The sequence below is a fragment of the Capra hircus genome, chromosome 23 (genome assembly GCF_001704415.2).
Source record: "Capra hircus breed San Clemente chromosome 23, ASM170441v1, whole genome shotgun sequence".
In the NCBI taxonomy this organism is placed as follows: Eukaryota; Metazoa; Chordata; class Mammalia; order Artiodactyla; family Bovidae; genus Capra; species Capra hircus.
Window position 1 is genome coordinate 24,723,150 of NC_030830.1, and position 25,999 is coordinate 24,749,148.

Here is a 25,999-nt window from a genome sequence, read left to right on the forward strand (position 1 = left end):
GTAGTCTTTGAAGTTTTAGGTATAGTAACAATAACAAAATGAAGTAAGTGTTTATACTAAGAAACCTTGAAAAGTCACGATGGATTTATTTAACCAGACAGAGAAATGCTTACAATATATTAAGGAGTGAAATGTGCAGGTTATAAAATATTGCATCAATGTAATCCTGACAGTATTTATAGTATCTGTGTCTGTAGGCATATATGACAAGTATTTGGGAAAAGGCTAGAAGGAAGTATTCCAAAACACTGAGGGTGCCTATCCCTATGGGGCTGGAGGACTGATCATATTTGCTTTCATCACTGAGTTTTTATGTAATTTTTTCAGTGACTATGTATTAATTTCTTAATCAGAAAACACATTATAAATTATACAAGGGGAGTTAGGAAAATCATGTGCTAAATGGCTTACCTCGTTCCTCTTAAGATTCTTCTTGTGAACCCAGGAAACTATTTTCCAGAATCTTTACAAGGGATCCATTTCATCAAATGGTTTACTCCTCAGCCAGCTACTACCACTATAAATTTGATGTCATTTGGCAAAGGCAGATATTCATATATTTGGCAAAAATATGCCCGATTTGTCCATCTACCCATCCATCTATCCAGTATTTCTCAAATGTTTACTATGTTCTAGTTACTATATCAGAAGCTGGTGATTCAATGATGAATAGGGTGCAAAGTGCCTACTTTTAAGGGTCAGGAGGGGCTAGACAATAAACAAGGGGGTCATGTGTTGTGATAAGAGCTATAGAGTGATAGAAAACAGTAAAGGCTCTTTTTTAAAAACTATTGTTTACAATTGAAGTATATTTGATTCACAATATTGTGTTACTTTCAGGTATACAACAAAGTGATTCATATATATATATAATATATTCTTTTCAGATTCTTTTCTCTTTTAGATTATTTTAAGATATTGAGTAAAGTTCCCTGTGCTATACAGGAGGTCCTTGTTGGTCATCTATTTTGTATATAGTTGTGTTTATATGTTAATCCTAAACTCCTGATTTGTCTCTCCCTACCCCTCTTTCTCCTTTGGTAATAGTTCGTTTTCTATATCTGTGGGTCTATTTCTGTTTTGTCAATAAGTTCATTGGTATCATTTTATTTTAGATTCCACATATAAGAAATATGATTTTGATATTTGTCTTTCGGCTTACCTCACTTAGTATGATGATTTCTAGGTCCATCTTAGTTGTTGCAAATGGCATTATTTCATTATTTTTTATGGCTAAGTAATATTCCATTGTATGTATGCACCACACCTTCTTTGTCCACTCATTTGTTGATGGATGTTGAGTTTGCTTCCATGTCTTGGCTATTGTAAATAGTGCTTCAGTGAACATTGGGGAATGTGTATCTTTTAGAATTATATATTTTTTTCCATATATATGCTCAGGGTTGGGATTCCTGGCTTGGCTCAGAGGAGACTTTTCAGAAGAGGTGTCTTTTAAGCTGAGCTAAAGACAAGTGTCATTATGGAGAGTCAGACAGTGGGTGCAGCAAGTACAAATGACTCATCAAGTTTCATGAACTGTTAGAGGTCAGAAGGGCAGGAATAGGGTAGGAAGAAAGTAAAGTGGCTAAAGATGAGCTCAGGGAGGCAGGAAGACCTTGAAGGCCATAGTAAGGAGTTTGGATTATATTCTAAGAACAGACTAAGTATCTTTCTAAAATCACACTGTCAAGCCTTGATGGTATCAGGGCTAGAACCCAAGGTTTCTGATCATGGTGTACTTAGCATGATGCTATGTTGTCAGCATCAGCAGCAAGAGGCTTGGCTGGGCTGTGCGGGTCCCGGAGATGAGACAGAAGAAGCAATTTCAGGCTAAGTGAGGGAGACAGAATGACAGCCTGTGTTTTTATTGCCTCCCCTAGAGAGTGAGTACAAGGAGATTACTTGCTTACCTTTGGATCTGATCAGACCAACTGAAAGAGAAATAGGTCAGGAGTCAGGAAACTTAGGCTCTAAAACTCTCTACCACCATGTGGACCAAATGTTCTTTTCACATTCTATCAGAATAAAATTTGTGTGCAGGTGTGTATGCATGCCCACTATATAATCTACCTTTGTATCTCTCTACATAGGCATATGTCTATATTTAAATCTAGCCAGTTGCATTCCTTAATTCATAGGATGATTGTGGAAGAAAACATGGCATAGTAATTATTAAGAAACTTTGAAATTTTGCAAATGTTAGTCTATTGTTGATATCCTGGTGTCTCTGCTCATCTTGGTGATGGCTTTTTAGTGAAAAATATTCTAGTCAGATAATCAGAAAGGAAAACAGAAAAGGAATGATGAGCTAAAAGTTGTGAAAAAGTCTAAGGAGCAGAAAGGGGTTTTAACTCTTTTAGAGCAAGAAGAATATGATATTTTTCACTTTATTCTTTTATTGGGAAGCACATGCAGGCACACAGAGTGGGAAGCAGCCTGGAGACCCAGGACGGTGGGAGGCAGAGTCAGGGGTGCTTTGGTGGGCAGGCCTAAGCCCGACTTCACAGAGGTGAGGAGGAGGTGGGCCCTTCCACACCATGATCACTGGTCTTTCCCAGGAAGATCAGTGGCCCCAACATGACATCTGCTTCTTCTGTCGTGTCTGAGACTGTGGGGAGCAGGCTGTCTCCTCCAGGAATGGCCTGGAAAGCCACAGCAACATCGACAGATACCAGCAGGACCTTCTGCTGGGGGACCAGCTGTTGGAGGACTTGCTGAAGGAACAGGCTTTGTTCAGTTGGTCTAGGACTCTGTCAGCTGGAGTGACCTTCCGATGGCAGGTGATACATATCATGCTTCTGGAGTCACTAGTGAAATGGAACAATCCACTGTGAACTGGAGGGCATTGCTACAGGCAGGTGGAAGGAGGGCAGGGCAACTGACCCCATTTTACTCTGACAGTTGCTTTTGAAGAAACTAGAAAGGGTAGACGAAGGCTCATTAGGAGGTGGAAGCGCATGACCAAGAAAGGTTGTGAAGGAAGTTGGTTGCTTCTTCCCTTGGTATCTGAGATCGTCCTATAGTGAGTGCAAAAAACCTGCTGGTACGAGTGAAGATCCACAGGGGGAAAGGAATATGCGAGGGAGCACAGAACAGGCAGAGGTGACGGCAAATATTCTTCTTCTTGCCTAAAAAGCAAAACAAGGGGAATTCTGGAAATGTAGAAAGCTGGCAATGGCACCCCACTCCAGTACTCTTGCCTGGAAAGTCCCATGGATGAAGGAGCCTGGTAGGCTGCAGTCCATGGGGTCGCTAAGAGTCGGGCACGACTGAGCGACTTCACTTTCACTTTTCACTTTCATGCATTGGAGAAGGCAATGGCAACCCACTCCAGTGTTCTTGCCTGGAGAATCCCAGGGACGACGGAGCCTGGTGGGCTGCCGTCTGTGTGGTCGCACAGAGTCGGACACGACTGAAGCGACTTAGCAGCAGCAGCAGCAGGCTTGTATTATCCCTGACAAAATTCCAGAATTAATTATTAATCAGATGGTTTGTGAGTCCTCAGAAATGAAAGTAACAATCTGGGAACCGATTCGCAAGGAACAGGATAGTGTGGGAAACCAAGTTCGTTTCCTTTCTGGTGACATTAGAAGAGATTTACGATGGCAGTGGTGAAACTACTCTTCTGTTAAACTATCCTACCCACTCCTCTACTCCCACCTCCAGTAGCAAAAGAAAGGGTCTCGCTGCAAAGCCCGAAATGCCCTGGCACAGACGTAGAGTTGCTTTGAAGTCAGGGGTTTCACTTGGAAGGTGAATTTTGCATTCTACTTCCTCATATTTCCATAGGTATCTAAACATCACATCATATTTTAATTAAGAAGTTAAATTGATATTCTTTTCTTTACTGAATCTTTGAGTGCAGCCAACATTCCAGGAGCAAATGCTGTGGCTTTGTCTACCCACTGGATGACGGCTCATCTAAATGGATGTGTAGCTACGTTACAGGCTCAGATTCCAAATGTATCTGAGCATTGGGTCCACATCAGTGAGATGACCTGGAACAACAATGAATGTAAATTCCCACATTGACATTTCAACAATAATACCACCAACATCCCTACCACCCAAAACTAACAAGGGCTGACTTTATCAGCCACTTCCAAGTGCCAGATTCTGTACAGATCCGTTTGTTGGCTTCATTTTGCTCCATCCCCCAATACCTTGCTTTATTTAAATATATTCGGCTTTAATTGGAGGGTAATTGCTTTACAATATTGTGTTGGTTTCTGCCCCAATACCTCTTGAAAACATGTTCTTTATGATTAGTAATTTAATTTTATAAACATGCTTTATAAACCAAAGCTTAGCGAATCATGTTTTCACAATGTCAGATGGTTGGTAGATATCTGTTTAGGGATTTGAATCTAGTTGGTCAGCTTCCAAGCCTCAACTCTGCATGCTAATACTCCTCAGAAAATTGTCATGGCTCTGAGACTTCAAGTTCACTCTTGTCTCAATTTAAGCTTCAAAGTGAAAGTTAGTCACTTAGGTGTGTCTGACTCTGCGACCCCCTGGACTGTAGCCTACCAGACTCCTCTGTCCATGGAATTCTCCAGGCAAGAGTACTGGAGTGGGTTGCCATTTCCTTCTCCAATTTAAGCTCGGGGGGCTACAAAATGAATATAGTATTAAGTGCCATGGTGGAGAGGGCTTAGGTAAGGGGAGAACACAGCCTCAAAGGTCAGCCAAACTGGGCTGCACAATGTTAAAATATTGACACTGTACAGTAGGTCCAGAAGATAGTGGGTATGGGAGTCATGTCTTGGATGGATATGGAACTGAGAATATTCTAGCCTGAAGACAAGGAGATTAAGTAGGTGTAATAGTTATCCTGCTCATTACTTCTAACAAAGTGTGGGAGAAACCATTTTTGACATTGATTTGAAAAAAATATAGTTTGACATGATAGTTTCTCAAGCAGTGACCTTTTGCCCTTTTCATCACCAATCCTGGTCTTCCCATGGGATCAGCCATCTTGGCCGTGATACTCCATCTCAAAACTTAGGAGTACTGCTCTAGCAGTTGGGACCCCTGGAGCCTCCTCTTGGAGCTGTCATACTTTTTGTGTTTGACTTCATGCAAATGCTTAGGTCTCTTTGGGTTACACTTTTCTTATGCCTCTACCTACTTTACTGGCTGAAATGAGATCATACATATGAAATTGTTAAAAAGTGTAAAACATCATGCATTATTATAACTAATCATCTAGGAGCTAGTTGCAACAATGCCTAAAGCCAGGATTATTCTCGAGCAAGTATCACACCTGTTGGGGGCCATACCCTGCAAACTCCATGGTCTCCTTTCCTCTGGACCACATATTTTTAGACTTTCTGTAATGCTACACTGCTGTTTTTCATTTTGAACCCACTCTGGTTTCTCTCCTTAAAGCAAGAGGACTTTTAAAGCAAGTGACTGGTAATATAACTGGCACATATATCGAATCTCCTTAGTCTGGGCTGTTAAGTAAGTTTAATTAATTTACTAAGTTAATGTTCCACTGCTAGCAACAGAGACTCATTGCCATCAGCTGGGGAGAGGGAATTGAAAGCCTAAATGAGCTCATTTTTTCACAGTTGGAATTAGGGACCAGTTAGCCAGTTGTGTGGGTTTTCCAATTTCTCCATCTGCCCTGGGGGCATTTAGCAATTCACTCCCCAAACAGAGTGTAAGAACAGGAAGAGAGAAGGGGTAAAGAAAAAAAGAAAAATTTTCCCCAACATTTGCTTCCATTTTTGGAACTGGAAGTATTATCTGTGTATTGCTTGTTCGGTTGGGCTTCGAGAAGCTTTTGCTAAATGTGCCTGATAGATCTGGAAAAGAGAAAGGCCTCAGTGAAAGATATTTACCATGTGCATTTTCATTGCAGGGTGTGCAGATAAAGGGAAAACAAATAAACAATAAAAGAATGGAAACAAAATTACAGAAATTTGCAAAATTTGACAAATGGTGGCCTGTAGTTGCCACAAGCTAATGGCTTGCAATGATTAATAAGAGTAAAAATAATTGCATTTCATTAAGATTGATGACACCCCATTTAACCTCCCCTCTCGTTTCAGCCCTAAAGTGGAAAGAGATGAAGTTCTCATCTATAATAGCTCCTGTACCATTACCATGGAAACTGAGGCAAAGATGGAGTGTGAGACGCCTAATCAGCCAATTACCGCCAAGATTACTGAGATACGGAAAAGCCGGGGCCAGAACACTCAGGTATAATCAAATCTTTTTTACAGACTGATTCAAACAGCTCAAATTAAATTTGTAATATTGTGTACATTAAAAAAACAATTTAGCCCAAATGGCAGCGATATATAATATTAAATGCTCTCAAACTTTGAGGAGCTGGTCTAATGCACAGCATCTGAATTCATAGTTAGCTATGGTTAATCATATATTTTCTCAAAAATAAATGAGTGCTGCCTGGGCTTTTTTAAAGCAAATTCTGAGCAGATAATCTCAGCATTTTGTCCTGCTTTCCATGAGCACGTTTGAAAGAAGCTCTCTGTGGTTTATTTCTCCATGAAATAAATGGCCTACAATTTAACCAAGCCCTTCTGGAAGGTTTCCAAATCACTCAGCCATCTTCATTTGGTGGGATGACAGTGTCTGCTGGCCTGTCCCGTTCATGTGCGTGCTGTACAGAACAAACAGAGTGGAAACTTCCACTTCTGAGAGGATGACATGGAAATTAGGACCGAAGAGGGAAAGGGTCTGCAGGGTCATCTGGCCCCGCCTCCCTCCTTCATCTGTCTGTTTTACATCATCTTAGCCACCCCTCCAAGGGGCTCTTGTAAGAAGGTGTTCTTAAAAGTCCCCAGTGAGAAATTCCACAGCCTCCCAGGGAATTTTTGAAAATTGAAATCAGAGGCGAAGCGCTCTTTGGAAATATATCAGATAATCTTTTACGACTCTCTGGGCAGCTCATGGTACACAGATAAAAAATAATATTTATTGAGCACCTACTCCCTTAGGTGTCTTTCTCTTTATGAAAGCGATCCTCAGATCTTCCTCTTTTGTCTCTTTTATTGGGACAAACCTTTACTGAGTGCCTATTAAGTGCCACACAGGTCGTAGATCTTGTAAATGTTGCTCAGAGGAAGGCTTTGCCATCCAAAACTGTACTTCCTGGGTTCGTGAGGCGTGGTTTTCTCTAACTTCTGGGCTGGTGCTGAAAATGCGTGCTATGATAGGTAACGTGATTTTTCTGTTCCCTGTCTGCCTTCCCATCTCCCCCTCACCCAGCCCCCAGGATCTCCCTGTCCAACCTATCTCTTCCCAGGCTTCTCATGCCCCTTTCCTGAGCCTTCAGGTGGTTGTTCGGGCTGTCACTTCCTTCACTGTGTCTGCCCACCCCCCCCGCTCCTCCACCAAATGCACCTCTTCCTTTCAGTGCTTCAGTGCATCGACAGCTTTAATTCTTCATCGGCAGCACTATGGTCCCCTAATAACAGACTCCTCTTCACGCCAGTGCCCCTTCTCAGCAGCTGGCTGGCAGTGATGTCTCAAAGGTTTACGGTAGTGAGCGAGGCTGCTAAATTAGTCTCGAAATGTAGAAAGAGAACCTGTGGGCTGAAGACTAGCTCTGGGACACTGAGCAATCCTGAAGACTTTCTGGGCCTCTGTTTCTGCCTTGGGAAATAAGCTGGGTTGTTGGTCTGCTCATCTGAACTAATGTGGTGACAGAGGAGGAGGCAGGTACAGAGAGGAGGAGGCAGGTACCGCAGGAGTGAGGAGTGGGCTTTGAGCTGGGCTGCTAGGGCTGGAACAGATCCCTTGCTCCCTGGGGGACTTCTGGCAACTTAGCCCCTCCGTGCATCAGTTTTCTTGTCTGTAAAGTGGGGATAATAATGGTACCTGCCTGATAGGGTTGATGTGAGGATTCTAGTGTGCGAGCTGCTGTGAACTGCATCTCACACATAGTCAGTATCCAGTGTTGGCTGTTCTTGGCTGTGCTGTTTGCTAGTTTCAGTGCAAGAAAATGAAAGAGGATCATTTCTCTGTAGTGTTCACTGCTTTGACCAGATGATTTCACTTGGATTTCTCCGAATTTTCTATTATCTCAAAGACTAACTTTGAATTGTTTTTGAGGACTAGATGTCTGTCATCTTTAAATATTTATCTTCCCTTCCTCCCCCTTTGGTAACCGTATGTTTGTTTTCAATGTCCATGAATCTGTTTCTGTTTTGTAAATAAGGTCATTTGATCATTTTAGATTCTACATGTAAGTGATATCATAAAATATGTGGCTTTCCTGTCTGACTAACTTCACTTAGTGTGACCATCTCTAGTTCCATCCATGTTGCTGTGAATGGCATTATTTCATTCCTTTTTATGGTTACTATTCCATTACGTGTTTGTGTATATGTATACATATATCTATACCACATTTTCTTTATTTGTTCATCTGTTGATGGACACTCAGGTTGCTTCCATGTCTTGGCTATTATAAATAGTGCTGGTATACACATTGGGCTGCATATATCTTTTTGAATTAGAGTTTTCATTATTTCTGGATTTATCTGGAGTGGGATTGCTGGATCATGTGGCAATTCAATTTCTAGTGTTTTAAAGAACTTACATACTGTAATCCATAGTGGCTACACCAGTTTATCAATACATTCCCACTAACAGTGTAGGGGAGTTCTCTTTTCTATCTACCCTCTCCAGTGTTTATTATTTGTAGATTTTTTGATGGCCATTCTGACCAGTGTGAGGTAACGCCTCATTGTACTTTTGATTTACGTTTCTCTAATAATTGGTGGCGTTGAGCGTCCTTCCCTTTTCCCAACCCACTTGAATATTTTGCTGAAATGCTACTTCCTGGATGAAGTCTGTCCTTCCCACCCTATTTAAAGTTACAGCCCAGTGCTGCTTACTCCATGAGTCATACTGGCAATTTTCCTTAGTCTATTCCATTTTTTTTCCGCTAGACCTTGTCAACTGCCAACATATTATGTAAGGTAATATGTTATTATTACATAAAATAAACAAATAAGTTCTGTTTATTTATTGTTTAGTGTCTGACTTTTCTTGCTAGAATATGATCTCCAAGGAGGCAGAGTGTTTGTCTGCTTTGTTCACTGGTTTGTCCCAAGTATCTAGAACAAAGCCTGAATCAATTGTACAAACAGACAATATATAAATAAAAATAAGAACAGTTAAAAGAAACCATCTCACATGTTCCTTCTCTAATTGCATCCTCTGAAGATTCTGTCTGAAAGAAGGCACACACACACACACACACACACACACATACACACACAGGTATAGATATACCCGTTTGCACACAAAGGTGTTATTGTGTCATTAATATTGTTCTTCAACTTGTATTTTTTAAAAACCTATTGACAGTCTAGGATATCAGCCCCTGAAAAGAGGCACTTTGTTTTGTGGCTCCTGTTTCCCAAAGCTTAGAACGATGTCTAACACACAGCAAATCCTCTTAAAGTTTATTGAAAGGACAAACAGATTTATAAATGAAAGAATGCGTCATGGTCATCTTCCCATTTTAGCATAGGTACATTTTTCTCTTCTTCAGAAAATGTTGCTTGCTATGGTACATCAAAACAAGAGAAAAGATATTAGGAAAAAAAAAAAAAACCTCTAAAATGTTGCTGCAAAATGCAATAAGGTGCCATAACAACCAGCAGTTTTGAAGAATTCCTGAAGGATAAAGAGTGGGTTGCATTGAATGGGTAGAGAAATCATAGCAGGATAAACATGATGCAAAGTCAGTTTAGAGAAAACTGATAAAAAGAGTCCACCATACTTTTCAGTGGAGTTCCCGGAGAAATTCCAAACTCGAGAGTCCAGCAGGGCAGGTATCAGAGTGACCAATGAAAGAATTGCTTCGGAGAACTGCTAGGGCCTTTTCCCTCACTTTTCCCTCTCTCTCTTTTTCTCTTTCCCTTGGTGGTTCTGTGGCTCTCAAGATGAAGGCTTAAGAGTGATTCACAAAGCAAAAAAAAAAAGGATTATTTTCTTGGGGACAGGAGATGGGTGTGGTCCTTTGTGGGTACCAGTGTCTTTTTTAAACTTGGCCCAACCCAAGGCGACTCTGAGATTCCAGGACAGACTCAGGGAGAGAAGGAAGAAAAGGGTGGGGAAAGCCACGTTCTTCTCATTTCTGCCTCCGAGGAATCCCTTTACTTTCCCTCCACTCATCCAGATGTTTCAGCCAGCAATTTCCGTTGTGCTAACTTGAAGAGGTTTCTGTGAACATCTGATCTACCACATCAGTGGAAAAAGAAGTCAGAAACAGTGCTGTTAAAGTTATCTGGCAGGTGATTTTAAACCTAGAATCCTATGCCCTGTACAACACTATTTGGAATAGAAACAAAATAAAGACATATACGCTATACAAAATTAAGAAAGTTTATCACCCTTGTGCATGCTCTGAAAAAATGACATGCTCTGGCAAACCACAAAATGAATCCAAGAAGATGGAATGAGAAAGAAACTAATGAAAGAAGAGCATGAAAATAGCAAAACCAGAGAAAAACAGTTGAAAATATGACTGCAAAGCTTAATATAGTTAAGAAAGGACTCTTAACCAAACAGAGGAAGGGACCTCCCATGTCAAGGAGATAAAATAAAAGGAGGACAAAAAACAGAAGCATAAGCACCCTTCTTGATAAAGTGAGGAGATTTTTGTAACACAAGGACAACACGTCAAGATGGAAAGTGTATGGGAAATGTGGGTGAATTCATGGGGAATAGGAACATAAAAATTAAGTTCCTGCAAAGGGACATTTAGATAAAAAACAGGACAGTTTGCTCCACTGGACCCTAGAAGAGTTTTGGATTTAGATAAATTTAGGTACCAGGAAGGAGCTTCCCTAGTAACTCAGCTTGTAAAGAATCCACTTGCAATGCAGGAAACCCCAGTTCATTTCCTGGGTGAGGAAGATCCCTTGGAGAAGAGGTAGGCTACCCACTCCAGTATTCTTGGGCTTCCCTGGTGGCTCAGATGATAAAGAATCTGCCTGCCATGTGGGAGACTTGGGTTTTATCCCTGGGTTAGGAAGATTCCCTGGAGGAGGACATAGCAACCCATTCCAGTATTCTTGCCAGGAGAATCCTATCGACAGAGGAGCCTGGCAGGCTACAGTCCATGGGGTGGCAATGAGTTGGACACGACTGAGTGACTAAGCGCGCATGCATGCGTGCACACACACACACACACACACGTATCAGGAAATGGACAAGAGTCTGGAGGGGTTGTTTGAAATCTCTAAAGAGTAGCTAGAGCCCAGGACATTACTACTGGCAGACCCAGTCTGACATCTCCTTACCACTCCTTCCTCCAGGAAGCAGAGACATAATGGACATACGGATGGACATACTGAATTAGTGAGGTATTAATTAGGTGCTTGATGGAACCTATTAGGTTCCAAATAGGAAAAGGAGTACATCAAGGCTGTATATTGTCACCCTGCTTATTTAACTTATATGCAGAGTACATCATGAGAAATGCTGGGCTGGATGAAGCATAAGCTGGAATCAAGATTGCTGGGAGAAATATCAATCACCTCAGATATGCAGATGACACCACCCTTATGGCAGAAAGTGAATAAGAACTAAAGAGCCTTTTGATGAAAGTGAAAGAGGAGAGTGAAAAAATTGGATTAAAGCTCAACATTTAGCAAACTAGGATCATGGCATCTGGTCCCATCACGTCATGGCAAATAGATAGGGAAACAGTGGAAACAGAGGCTAATTCTATCTTTGGGGGGCTCCAAAATCACTGGAGATGGTGACTGCAGCCATGAAATTAAAAGATGCTTACTCATTGGAAGGAAAGTTATGATCAATCTAGACAGCATAGTGAAAAGCAGAGACGAGACTTTGCCAAGAGAGGTCTGTCTAGGAAAGGCTATGGTTTTTCCAGTAGTCATGTATGGATGTGAGTTGGACTATAAAGAAAGCTGAGCACTGAAGAATTGATGCTTTTGAATTGTGTTAGAGAAGACTCTTAAGAGTCCCTTGCACTGCAAGGAGATCCAACCAGTCCATCCTAAAGGAGATCAGTCCTGAGTGTTCATTGGAAGGACTGATGTTGAAGCTGAAACTGCAGTACTTTGGCCACCTGATGTGAAGAGCTGACTCATTTGTAAAGACCCTGATGCTGGGAAAGATTGAAGGCAGGAAGAGAAGGGGATGACAGAGGATGAGATGGTTGGATGGCATCACCGACTCAATGCTCATGAGTCTGAGTGAACTCCGGGTGTTGGTGATGGACAGGGAGGCCTGTTGTGCTGTGGTCCATGGGGCTGCAAAGAGTCGGACACAACTGAGCGACTGAACTGGAATGGAACTGTCCAGCAGAGGGGAGGAGGGGATGGAGACTACAAGATTTCCAAGTTGGAAGATTGTTTATCTCCCCCGACCCACTACAAAAATTTTTTTTTTTTTTTGCCTCCGGCTCCATTATCCTGGTAATTCAAATTCTATTCTTTCCAGAAAGGAGACTGGAAGATACTTTTTTTTGGAGCTAAAGACCCATGGATTTAGACATTTGGAAGCCGTATGATGTCCCACTTACACAGATTGTCCACTTCAATTTTTAGTGCATTGCTCTTTAATGTGAACAGACCGACTTCTGGTTTTGACCACAAGAGGGTGATGTTTTAGACTTACCCACCTGCTGGGTTTCCCTGGTGGCTCAGTCGGTAAAGAATCTGCCTACAATGTGGGAGACCTGGGTTCAGTCCCTGGGTTGGGAAGATCCCCTGGGGAAGGGAATAGCTCCCACTCCAGTATTCTGGCCTGGAGAATTCCATGAACTGTATAGTCCGTGAAGTTGCAAAGAGTCGGACACGAGTGAGAGACTTTCACTTCCACTTCACTCTCATCTGCTGTACATGATTATGAAACAAGTTAGAATATATTTCAGGCTTTGGATAATAGACACAAGGCTGTGATCCTTGAGAGAAGGGAAACACACAAGGAGAGCAAGCAGCTTTCTGTCTGGGGACACTATTCTAGACACAGCATAGCGAGAGAGACCTCAAGCAGAGAGAGACAGCATCCCGGGGGGCCATCGGAAGCTGGAGCTCAGGGCTGCTTTTGTAGGGAGGAGCCATGGAAATGGAAGTGGGGGTGAGAGGGAGAAAAAATATTTAATGAGATAATGGCCCATTTTTTCCTAAATTTGATAAAATACAATCCCACAGAGCAAAAAAACTTGAAAGTCGCTCTATTGTGTCCGACTCTTTGCAACCCCATGGACTGATATAGTGCATGGAACTCTCCAGGCCAGAATACTGGAGTGGGTAGCCTTTCCCTTCTGCAGGGGATCTTCCCAACCCAGGGATCTAACCCTGGTCTCCCGCATTGCAGGTGGATTCTTTACCAGCTGAGCCACAAAGGAAGCCCAAGAATACTGGAGTAAGTAGCCTATCCCTTTTCCCTCGGATCTTCCTGACCCAGGAATAGAAGCAGGGTCTCCTACATTGAAGGCATATTCTTTACCAACTGAGCTATGAGGGAAGCCAAAAAGCTTAATGAATCCGAATCAGAAGAAACATTAAGAGATCCATTACTGGATTTTTCAATAATGTTAAGATATTAATGTTATAATGCTAAGATATCAGTTCTAAGTTAATATTCAGAATCAATGCAATTCCAATAAAACAACCCAACTTTTTATTCCGGTAGCAATTTCCAAGCTCATTAAAAATTTCTATGGAAATGTGATGAATAACCAAATATACCTTTGAAAAAAACAAACTTTGATGAGTTACCCTGCCTGATTTCAAGTCTACTGTAAAGCTATGGTAATCAATCAGAGTTCTAGGCAAGATCTCATTTGAAAGCAGTGCTCTATTGCCAGAAGTATGTTTGAATGCTCTTACTGCAGTGTTGTGGAAACCAGGGAAGGGGAAAGACTGAATGAAGGGGTGAGGAGGTGCTTCAAAAGATTATATGATTAGAAGGTCCTTAGGAGGAGTCTGGTGGGCTGCAGTCCATGGGGTCGCGAAGTGTCGAACACGATTGAGCGACTTCACTTTCACTTTTCACTGTCATGCGTTGGAGAAGGAAATGACAACCCACTCCAGTGTTCTTGCCTGGAGAATCCCAGGGATGGGGGAGCCTGGTTGACTGCTGTCGATGGGGTCACACAGAGTTGGACACGACTGAAGTGACTTAGCAGCAGCAGCAGCAGCAGTGATGCTTGAGGCTGCAGGATAGTATCGATGGGGAGGAAAACCAGATTTTGTGGGGATAAAGAGTGAGTGGTGAGTAAACACAGCAGCTGGTGCAGATCACAAGTAGGAAGAGGAAGGACAGATGAAGACTGGGGGTGGGCAGCCAGCCCCTTCCTCATGCCAATACTCTACCTCAGTATCATTGGCACTAGGGATGGTTTCTTTTCTTTCTTTCTTTTTTGGTATTTTAATGTACTTTATGTATAATGTCATTAAAAAATAGTTTTCATTGGAGCATACAATGTCGTGTTAGTTTCTGCTGTACAGCAAAATGAATCAGCCATATATGTATACCCTCCCCTTTGGACTTCCTTGGGAACATACTGTATAACGGCACAGGGCGTTCTACTTAAGGCAGCTGTGGTGACCTGAAAGGGATGGGTTCTTATGTTCAAGGCACTTTGATTCAAGCGGGGATCTTGAAGGATGTTACTTGATTTGACTAGACAGAATCTCTGCAGGTGTCTCACCCTATTCATTCTTTTGTGTGTGTGTGTGTGTGTGTGTGTGTGTGCACGTGCGCTCAGTAGCTTGGTTGTGTTCATTCTTTTAGTGACTACAAAATAAATTTCACGTGCTCCTGATGTTAGCTGGTGGAATCACTGCCATTTATTTTAGAAATATTTATATTTTAAAATGCACTTCAATGCCTGGATTGCTGTTAAAAAAAGTAAGGCCCCGCTACTGAATTTAATTCCTACTTTCTGTTTAAGGACATTCTCCTGGAAAATTGATGCAAAACAGTGATGTGACAGGTTTTACATTTTTAAAAATAATGTGTGTACCTAATTAGAGGCTAATTTGAAAACCTGCTTTCTGTTTCCTAATGATTTTGTTTCTTCTGTTGCTGAAACCCCATGGCACTTTCCCACTTTTGTCTCCTTTCTTTTCCCCTCCTTTTGGTCTTATTTCCTTTCCTTTTCTTTCCCCCCCGCCCCTTTTCTCCCTTATCTTCTATTACTTTCCCTTCTCTTCTCTTCTATCCCCTATCTCCCCCTCACTCCCCCCTTTTATTTTTTTCTCCCCTTTCTTCCTTTTTTCCCTTTAAATCATCTGTTTTATTCAGTGTTTATCCTCAGGCTGTGTGCCTTTTCAGGAGATGCTTTTGGAAGTAGGGTTGAGCTGTTAAGCTTAAGGGCCTAATAATTAAGTGGTAGTTGCCTTCCAAGATGAATGGGTGTTTAACTGATTTTCCAGAGTTGTTCCTTTTTTTTTCCTGCATACAAAACAATTTGTTTTTATTAGAGATATAAAGTCACACAAAATTTTTATAATCCTATCACTCAGAAAGACACACACACGAACACTGTTGCCAGGCAAATTTTTAAATGAGAATATTTTTAAATATGAAATATTTTTACAATCCACATTTCATCTTAAATATTTTGTAAAATTTTGATATTATTAAATAATTTTACAGTTTCTCAGGGGTTGCATAGTATTCCATCATTTTGATGTTCTATTTTTTTTTGAGAATTTCTTCTTTTTTAAAAATTAATTTATTTATTATAATTGAAGGCTAATTATTTTACAGTATTGTAGTGGTTTTTGCCACACATTGACATGAATCAGCCAGAGGTGTACATATATCCCCCTGTCCTGAACCCCCCCTCCCACCTCCCTCCCATTCCATCCCTCTGGGTTGTTCCAATGCACCGGCGTTGAATGCCCCATTTCATGCATTGAACTTGGACTGGTCATCTGTTTCACATATGGTAATATACATGTTTCAATGCTATTCTCTCAACTCATTCCACCGTCTCCTTCTCCCAGAGAGTCTAAAAGTCTATTCTTTATATCTGTGTCTCTTTTGCTGTCTTGCATATAGGGTCATCATTACCCTCTTTCTAAATTCCATATATATTACTGTATTGGTGTTTTTCTTTCTGACTTACTTCACTCTGTATATACGTCACTCCAGTTTCATCCACCTTAGAACTGACTCAAATGTGTTTTTTTTAATAGCTGAGTAATATTCCATTGTGTATATGTACCACAACTTTCTTATCCATTCATCTGCTGATGGACATCTGGGTTGCTTCCATGTCCTGGCTATTATAAACAGTGCTGCGATGAACACTGGGGTACATGTGTGTCTTTCAATTCTGGTTTCCTTGGTGTGTATGCCCAGCAGTGGGATTGCTGGGTCATATGGCAGTTCTATTTCCAGTTTTTTAAGGAATCTCCACACTGTTCTCCATAGTGGCTGTACTAGTTTGCATTCCCACCAACAGTGTAAGAGGGTTCCCTTTTCTCCACATCCTCTCCAGCATTTATTGTTTATAGACTTTTTGATAGCAGTCATTCTGACTGGTGTGAGATGGTACCTCATTGTGGTTTTGATTTGCATTTCTCTGATAACGAGTGACATTGTGTATCTTTTCATGTGTTTTTTAGCCATCTGTATGTCTTATTTGGAGAAATGTCTCTCTAGTTCTTTGGCCCATTTTTTGATTGGGTCGTTTATTTTTCTGGTATTGAGCTGCATGAGCTGCTTGTATATTTTGAGATTAATTCTTTGTCAGTTGCTTCGTTTGCTATTTTCTTCCATTCTGAAGACTGTCTTTTCACCTTGCTTATAGTTTCCTTCATTGTGCAAAACTTTTGTTTAATTAGGTCCCATTTGTTTATTTTTGCTTTTATTTCCATTTCTCTGGGAGGTGGGTCATAGAGGATCTTGCTGTGATTTATGTCAGAGAGTGTTTTGCCTATGTTTTCCTCTAGGAGTTTTACAGTTTTTGGTCTGGATTTAGATCTTTAGTCCATTTTGAGTTTATTTTTGTGTATGGTGTTAGAAAGTGTTTTAGTTTCATTCTTTTGAGTTGGTCCTTCTAGCTTAGGATGTCCTGCAGTTCTGCAGTCAGTTCGCTTCACGGTAGCCTCCTCCACCATCCAGTCCTCATCTGTTTTGAGCCCAGGAGGGCTTCGCACCATTTTGAAGGGTGATGGGCCACCTCACTTGCTTAGCTTGTGGGCAGAAATATTTTATGTCTAGGGCTTGACTCTCCAGACCTCTCTTTTCCTTTGCCTTCATGATTAAATGGCAAGGGCAAGGGGCCAACTTATAGAGGAAAGCTGGTCCATCCTGGAAACTTGCCAACATCTATAACGGACTTTGTGTTGTACCCGTGAGGATTTGGGGCTGTTTGTTACTGCCTGTAATCTAGCCAGTCCTAGCTATAGACTAATGACTGCATCACTAACCTTTAGCCTGGTGACTGATACACTGCATTCCACATGGTGCCTTTAGGTCTTGTCTGTGAGTCCACGTAGAATAATTTCCATGTAGAATAATAATCCTGACTTATGTTGTCAGTGGCAGGGACGACAAGAAACTCCTGATACGGGACCATTAGGCAGAGCTTGCAGCCTGCTGGGAGTTAGGAGGGTAAAGCCAGCCTCTTTCCAGACCCTGTTTCCCCACTTTCCTTCCCATTCATTGGTGAGGTGCTTCCATTCCCAGCTTCGTGTCCTGAAGATTTTCTGTGGAATTTTCTGTGCTGAGAAATTAGTCGTCATGTTTTATAGTGTCGTTGCAAGCTGTGGAAGTGTGGGGGGGTATGTGGCTTTTTTTCCCCATAACTCTACCCGTGCTGAATCTCATCTATTTCCTCTTTGAGAATCACTCTGGAACATTATGTGTGGAGAAGATTTGTTCCAGTGGAGCAGATCTTCTTATCTGTAGTCTATAATTCATATCCATAACTCTGTGGAATCCATGTGTAGGTATTTTTCCACACACTCATGTGCTTTCATTTTTTTCTTATAATTTTACTTAAAAATCTTATTATGAAGATTTCAATCACAAGGGAAGAAGAGCATGACTCAAATGGACTTAAGTCATAAAGCAACTCACAGAATGGCTCATGGGACAGGAAAACTCATTCAGGAGTCATAGGTGTGGCCTGACCCAACAGTTCTGTGCTCACTTATGAAATGGCTCTTTCTCTGTCTCTGTTCTGCCTTCTGTGGGGCCAGATTCAACCTACAACTGCCTTTTCTGTGGCCAAAAGGTGGTTACCAGTAGTATTCAGGGTTGCTTGCTCTCCTATCTACACTGCATGTGAATAAAAGGATCTTTTGTGGGCACAGTTTCAGAAGGAGCAAGTTTCCTTTCCAGAAGCCCTCAGCAAATGTCTCTTTATGACTCATTGATCCAAACTGAGTTTCTTGACCTTACTGCCCTATGCTCAGTGGTACGTTTTGCTGGCTATTTTTGGCCAATTATTGTGGGTCTTGTAACAGAGTCAGTGCCATCCCTAACACCTGGGTGAAATATGACAACAGTGATGGCTGGAAGGAAAGATCGAGAGCTATTGATGAAGGGAGACTGGAGAATGACACTGGAGGCCAACAATTGACCTCAGTGGCTTCGCTTTTCTTTCTCTGGCTCTAAATGAAGCCCTCTTCCTCTGATTCTCCTCACTGATCTTTTGTGATAAACTGAGGCATTGCTGTTGCATGGAATTTTGACAGAGGTGAGAACAAGGTGCCAATATGGGATCTGGCTAAGTGAAAACGAAGAGCGTTTGGTAAACCTCCCTTTAAATTCCATAGAGTGTTTGCTTTTAACAAACAAACAAGCAAATGAGAACACATCATGACCACGTAAAACACACATAGCTCCAGTAGCCTGCAGGACCTCAAAACCTGTAATGTGTTTCTTTTGTGATGTGAATCTTCCTGATTCAAAATGACAGGAGTTGTTTATATGATGTACCACCTCCCATTGGGGATGGCTCATCATTCAGTTCTAACCTTCTTCTAATAATAAGGAAACAAGCAATCTAGGAAAAGAAATGATCTGTTTGAGTGTTTGTTTCTCATAATGGGTCTTCCCAAACACTTGGCAATTATTAATTAATCCTCTCAGTGCCCCTGTGTAATGAATACCTATGTATACAAGGGGTGGGGTAGGCATAGTCTACTGACCAAGGCCCCTCCATGAATTAATGTCAAAAACAAGGACCTGGACTGTTAGGCTCACAGCTCCAGTACCAGTCACCTTAAAGCAGTGCCAATTAACTTCTTTTCCTTCCCAGAGGGGAAAAGTATGCACGGCCAAGCAGAAGCAAATATATTTTGTTCTATTTCTGCTTGGCACCAGTGAGTATGCACTCGAAGGAAATCATATGCTGACTTTACTAAGACATTGAACAAGAGCAGCAATGTGGCCAGCGGAGAAGGCAAGGTACTCCTGCACTGGGATAATGAGATTATCGTCCTCACTCCTTCTCAAACATCATTTACTGACCACTCTCAGGATGCCAGCCATTGTATTAGTCCCAGTATAGGAATGCCACATGGTCCCTTTCGGAGATAACAGAAGACTTTGAAACTATGAAGGACTTGGATAAAATAATTTGGTCACCTTCCAAAGGGTTGGATTAATTCGACAGGTGAAAAATATGCAACCCCTACCTTGTGGAACATTCTCTTCAATAGGGGAGATATAAAAGCCCAATAATTATGCTATAAACAAAAATGTAATAAATGTGGTAATAAAGGTATTTGTATTTTACTGTGGAAAATTGGTGAGGAACAAAAAATCTGGATGGAAAAATCAGCACCTAGAAATCCCTGTAGGGTGTGCCATTTTTATCTGGGCCCAAATTTATGATGATTTAAAGGATAATGGGAGAAGAGAAAAGGTTTGCTAGTGAAGAGATGAGTTTTACAGAATCTCAGGGAGGTGGGAAGACACGGTTATTATATAAGTAATTGTATTTGGCTGGAGCGTAAAGTTTGAAAGGAAGTAAAGGGGAAAAGAGTCCCTGGGAACAAAGGTTTAGAAACATAAGCCGTTCTGAGTGTCAAACTAAGGAGTGTGGATTTAATCCACGTGGAAATGTAGGACTGTTCAACACTTTGTAAATTTTGTGGCTGCCATTTTGTCTCATGAAATGTCCCTTAGAGCTCATATCAGGCTGAGAACTGCTGGCTGCAGTGTGGCCCGATGTCAGGTTAGCCCTGACACTTGTAGCTCCTGTTCTCCTGCAGCTGAAGGGCCAGTGTTCGTGGGGTAGTGCTGAGGCATGAGCCTGGGAAATGAGGCACCAGGAAGCGGCAGCTGAGAGAGGGTTGAGGATGGGGGTCCTGAAGGCAATATGGGGAGATGTCCCCATGTCTCACTGAGGTACAGGAAAGCACACGTGATTCTCTTTGGTGTTCTGGATTCCTGTGAGTTACAGGGAGCAGCCTGGGACCAGTGGTTGGCCTGAGAGCTGATGACCTGGGTCCTAACTCCCGGCTTGGGTATCACCTACCTATGTGGTTCTGGGCAAGTCCTCGGGAAAACCAGTTTCCTCATCTGTAATGAGCAATGGGACCAAGTCAGCATTTTCTAATGTGAGTTCTCTGAACAACTAGCAACAAAGAATATCCCATTAGAAAAAAAAGAGTCTGTGGTTGAATACGTTTGGGAAACGCTGCACGCTCACTTGTGTGCTGGGCATCATGAAGTCCAGCAATATGTTAAAGGGAGGCGGTTTCACTCTGTCGAACTTACTTTTCCCCAGACTTCTCTGCCCACAAGAATCTGACTTATTTCTTCCTTCCATGCAATACCCTTTGGCTGCCTGTAGAACATCTGGGGAAATTCTGGAGTAAGTCATTTTAAGGAAAGGTCTGTCTTCACATTCTCTGATCCTGTGTTAACTGTGAAGGTTTTTTCTCAGTTTTGGATTTTACAAATCCGAAGGAAGTCTTCTCCTCCAGCCTGATTGAGGGAATTCCTACCTGTAATATAGGATTGGCCATCACCCCTCAATCAACTTTCAGAATTGAGGCAAGAAGTTTTTTAAAAGTGTTTTTTAAAAATGCTTTGAGATCCTTGAGGAAGGAGATCCCTGGTGGATTTGTCATATGACTTCATTAGAAACGTTGTATGCTAAGAAGCCTTTGACTTCACCTTCTAGTTTGGAATCATCATATTTCTAACGTTACTCTATTAACCAGGAAAGAGCTGAGGGATTATTTTTTTCTTCTTCTTCTTCTCTCTCTCTCTCTCTCTTTTTTTTTTTTTGCATCTGTATATAATGTAATTTAACCTAGCAAAAAAGACACTGATTGTCTGTCCCACAGGACTTAATTAACTCCCAGCTTCATGGTGAGCCACAGAAATAATTAGAGAAGGAAAAGTTCGGGTGTTCCATACCTGTCCACTTCTACCTCTGGTGCATAATGAGATGTCTGGAGAGGTGACACTGATGAGATGTGTAAAACATGCTGATTGTAGGAGGTGGCCAGCTGCCTGCTCAGCTCCTGGGAACCCTGGCCAGGCTGGAGGAACTGAGGACCCAGAGAGCACTACTTTTCTTCAGATGACAATTTCCAGCATCCTTCCCACTCACCACCCTGACATCTGAGCAGTGCTTTTGTTAACCTTTAACTCTGCCTTCTGCACCCTGGTCGGATGTTATGACAATTGTCATGGGGCAGATGTTATGTTTATTAAGCTGCCTGTAGCAAATCCGGATGAACAGTGCAGGGTTCTACCAGCCAGCCCTCAGGGGAGCCCATTAAGAAATTGCAGGGCTAATAAAAATCATGCTGGATGAAATTGCAATCCTCTGGTGCCACTCTTGGATGGGTTGAAACTGGTTTTAAATTTTCATGGGGGCAAGGACTGAAGGTTTGAACTGGGTCCCTTGTCCCAGTAGCCCTCAAAGTTGCACCTTCTTAACTCAGACTAAAAAAGTGCAGAAAGAGACACGCTTGCCTCTCTCTTTGTGTGAGGTTTCTGTACATTTTAGCTAGGAATTCATGAATGTTTCTTGCATGCTAGCAATGGGAGAGGCTCTAGAAAAAAGCCTCACTCTGCTGAGTGGCATGAAATCTGGCCAGAGTTCAGGTCCTCTAGCTTCATACTGGTTGAAGTCTTCAGCATCCAGGCCTGAGGTGGGTGGTGCCTTGAAAACGCAAGGGAAACAATTTTCAGTTCCTCATCTTGGTAAAAGTGTTCTAAAACTTCCCTGTCCTGGTAGCTTCATGAAAAGGAGATTCTGTAGTTTTCTTGGAGAGCCATTCCAGCACAGTAATTCATCTTCACCCTGTATCCCATCCAGTCCAGGGGTCACGGTTTCAGAAAGGAGTTCTTTGTTCCTTTGCGGACTCTGTTTTGCTTGTGGGCTTCCCTGGTGGCTGAGACCTTAAAGAACTTGCCTGAGCTGTGGCACATATACGCAATGGAGTATTATTCAGCCATTAAAAAGAATACATTTGAATCAGTTCTAATGAGATGGATGAAACTGGAGCCGATTATACAGAGTGAAGAAAGCCAGAAAGAAAAACACCAATACAGTATACTAACACATATATATGTAATTCAGAAAGACGGTAATGATGACCCTGTATGCGAGACAGCAAAAGAGACACAGATGTGTAGAGCAGACTTTTGGAGTCTGAGGGAGAAGGGAGAGGGTGGGATGATTTGGGAGAATGGCATTGAAACATGTATACTATCATGTAAGAAATGAATTGCCAGTCTATGTTCGATGCAGGATACAGGATGCTTGGGGCTGGTGCACGGGAATGATCCAGAGAGATGATATGGGGTGGGAGGTGGGAGGGGGGTTCATGTTTGGGAACTCATGTACACCTGTGGCGGATTCATGTCAATGTATAGCAAAACCAACACCGTATTGTAAAGTAAAATAAAGTAAAAATAAAAATTAAAAAAATAAAAAAGAATCTGCCTGCAATGCAGGAGACCTGCCTTCAGTCCTTGGGTCAGGAAGACCCCTGAAGAAGGAAATGACTACCCACTCCATTATTCTTGCCTGGAGAATTCCATGGACAGAGGAGCCTGGCAGGCTACAGTCCATAGAATGGCAAAGAGTTGGACTCAGCTGAGCAACTAGCATGTTCACTTTCTTCTGCTTTTAGAATTCACCATTTCATCTGGATAGATAAATTGTTTTTAAACGTTAAAATGAAACAGCCAAGTTTATAATTGCTGTTTGGGGAAAGACTGAAGAAAATGGAAGGAAAAACGTAATAGGGAATTTCAGTAGTAGGTATGATACCATCTAGGGTGATACGTTCTGTATTTTCCTGAAAGAAGCACTACTGAGGAAAGGAGGTAACACTGACTGAATACTGACTTCTTGTCAGGGACTGAGTGAAGCCCTTTTTTTGAACTACCCGTTCAATCCTCAGAACAGAGCTGTGACATGGTTACTATTATTATCTCCAATTTTGTTTGTTTGGCTGTGCCATGGGCATGCAGGATCTTAGTTTCCTGACCAGGGATTGAATCCATTCCCCCTGCATTAAGAACAAAGAGTCTTATCCACTAAAACACCAGGGAAGTCCCTACCATCTCCAATTTACAGATTCATAAGGGCTCAGAGAGGTTCTGTAGTTTGTTTCAGGACTCACAGCAGTTAAGTGGCAGAGCAGAGACTCAAGATCAGAAGAATTCCAGAGCCTGTACTATTACTAAAATAATAATTTTAATAATAATAGAGTAGTCATTTAGCAATATTACTAAATTAATAATTTAAAATAATAATTTCAACAAATAAGCAAGGAAAGCTGTTCTCTTATATACGCAATTCTCAAAAAAAATATGTGAAGTTACAGAATAAATTTGTGGAAGTGAATCTCTGGGTAGTGGAGAAAGTACGAGTTTATGAAAATGTACCTCTCAAGCTTCAACCTTGGCTGGGAGCATGGGTCTACTTCTGCCCCCTCACCCACTATGGCACCTTCAACCCCGACCTTCTTGTGGGCATTACCTTACCACTAGTGTTCTAGATCCTTCTAATGAGATTTTCTGCTTCCTCTACCCTCCTGCTCTGACAGTGATTTCACTGGACATGCTCTTACGTGGACTTGCATTTGTTTATGCTGGTGGGGGCTTGATATTTATATTTTATAACTACTATAGAAATAAAGGTTTATTGAATGAATACATGAGTGAACATCATTAAAGCTGATGATCACCAGATAGAATGTTATGTGTACTTAGTTGCTCAGTCGGGTCTGACTCTTTGCAACCCCATAGACTGTAGCCCACCAGGCTCTTTTGTCCATGGGATTTTTCAGGCAAGAATACTGGAGTGGGTTGCCATTTGCTTTTCCAGGAAATCTTCCTAACCCAGGGATCGAACTCATGTCTCCTGTGTCTCCTGCGTTGCAAGCAAATTCTTCGCCTGCTGAGCCTTCAGGGAAGCCCACCAGATAGACACCAGGTCTCAAAACTTTCATTGTGAAACTTTCAGAAACTGTTATTGAGACTGGAGACCTTGGGGAACACAGAAGCATCCTACTCTTACCAAAGACATAAATTATGCAAAGAGTGATTTACTCAGAAAGGTCTTCCAAGTTCAGAGGAAGGCATTTGGCCTTCCAAACAGGAATAATTTTGCCATTTGCCAACTGTGTTTTCCTGAGGGTTACAGAAATAGAGATCTGGAAATTCTCTGGAGATCCAGTGGTTAGGAATCTGCCTGCCAGTGCAGGGGCATGGGTTCGATTTCTGTTCTGTGAAGATTCCACATGTGTGGGAGCAACTAAGCCTGGGAGCCACAGTTACTGAGCCAGCACGCCCTAGGGCCCATGCTCTACAATGAGAAAAGCCATTGCCTTGAGAACTGCACCCTGCAACTGGAGAAGAGCCCCTTCTTGCCACAACTAGAGAAAGTCCATGTGCAGCAATGAAGACCTAGTGCAGCCACAGATAAATACATAAACAAATAAAACAACGAAAGAAATAGAGATCTGCTTGATGGGTGATTTTTGTGATATCTTTCTGAACTGTTTCATTAAGTTTTGATAATGTGGGCAATATTTAGTGGAAATGACTAATTTCTGCAGTACAGAGAGAACATTATAATTTCCTTTGCCATGCTTATTATCTTAGTGAAGTAATTGGAGACTAGACCTGTAGTTCCAGAACATTCAGCTTAATTTTCCTTTTTTTAATTTTCTGGGAAATGAGGCTTTTTTTTTTTTTTGCTTTTATTAAAAAAAATCTTTTCAAGTTCTTTTTATTTTTATTATTATTTTTTAATATTTATTTATTCAGCTGCACCAGGTCTTAGTTGCGGGACCTGGGATCTCTGATCTTCACTGTGGCATGTGGGATCTTTTAGTCACGGCACTCAAACAGTTAGTTGCAGCATGAGGGATCTAGTTTCCTGACCAGGGATTGAACCAGGGTTCCCTACATGGGGAGCATGGAGTCTTAGCTACTGGACCAACAGAGAAGTCTCGAGGCAATGTGTCTTGTAAGATAGATTAGGGATGATGGGTGCTATCGTGGGGGACACACAAGAGTCCTAATTTTTAGGCACTTCCCAATATCACAATGCACCTAATTCCCATTTCTGTCTTCCTACTGTTTTGGCTGCTCCATTTAAGTGCTTAGTATACAAACCAAAACAAGACAAATACCTTTTCATCTTATTGAAAAAAGGATACATACTTAGAGTAGAAAATGTAAAACAAGATAATAAAAACAGGCAAAAAAGATCTTCTATAGTTTCAGCATTCAGTTGCTTTGATCCTGGCCGAAGGAACGTTGGCCAGTGAAGTCATAAGCCAGGAAGACTTTCCCGGCTCCTCCACCTCATGACCTTCAAGCTGGAGAGAGATGGCCACTCCTGATTTCAGTGTCTGCAGGTGCTGAGTGTGCAACTATGGCACTTCAGTGAAGTAATTAAAAGGCTTTCTCTGTATGCTGAATGAATAAATTTGAAAGGGTTGAAAGTTCAATTTTTGCAATGTGTGGAATGATATATTTATGACTATATATCTATCCATAAAGTACATCATTTGAGACA

At 41.7% G+C, this 25,999-nt stretch overlaps 1 protein-coding gene across 1 annotated transcript in view; it reads left to right on the forward strand.

Moving 5' to 3' along the window:
• PKHD1 (polycystic kidney and hepatic disease 1 (autosomal recessive)) overlaps positions 1-25,999 on the forward strand; it is a 450,125-nt gene that overhangs the window by 77,855 nt on the left and 346,271 nt on the right. The window contains exon 35 of the mRNA XM_018039183.1: positions 6,060-6,210. Coding sequence (XP_017894672.1) covers positions 6,060-6,210 — 151 coding nt within the window. The remainder of the gene's footprint in view (positions 1-6,059; positions 6,211-25,999) is intronic.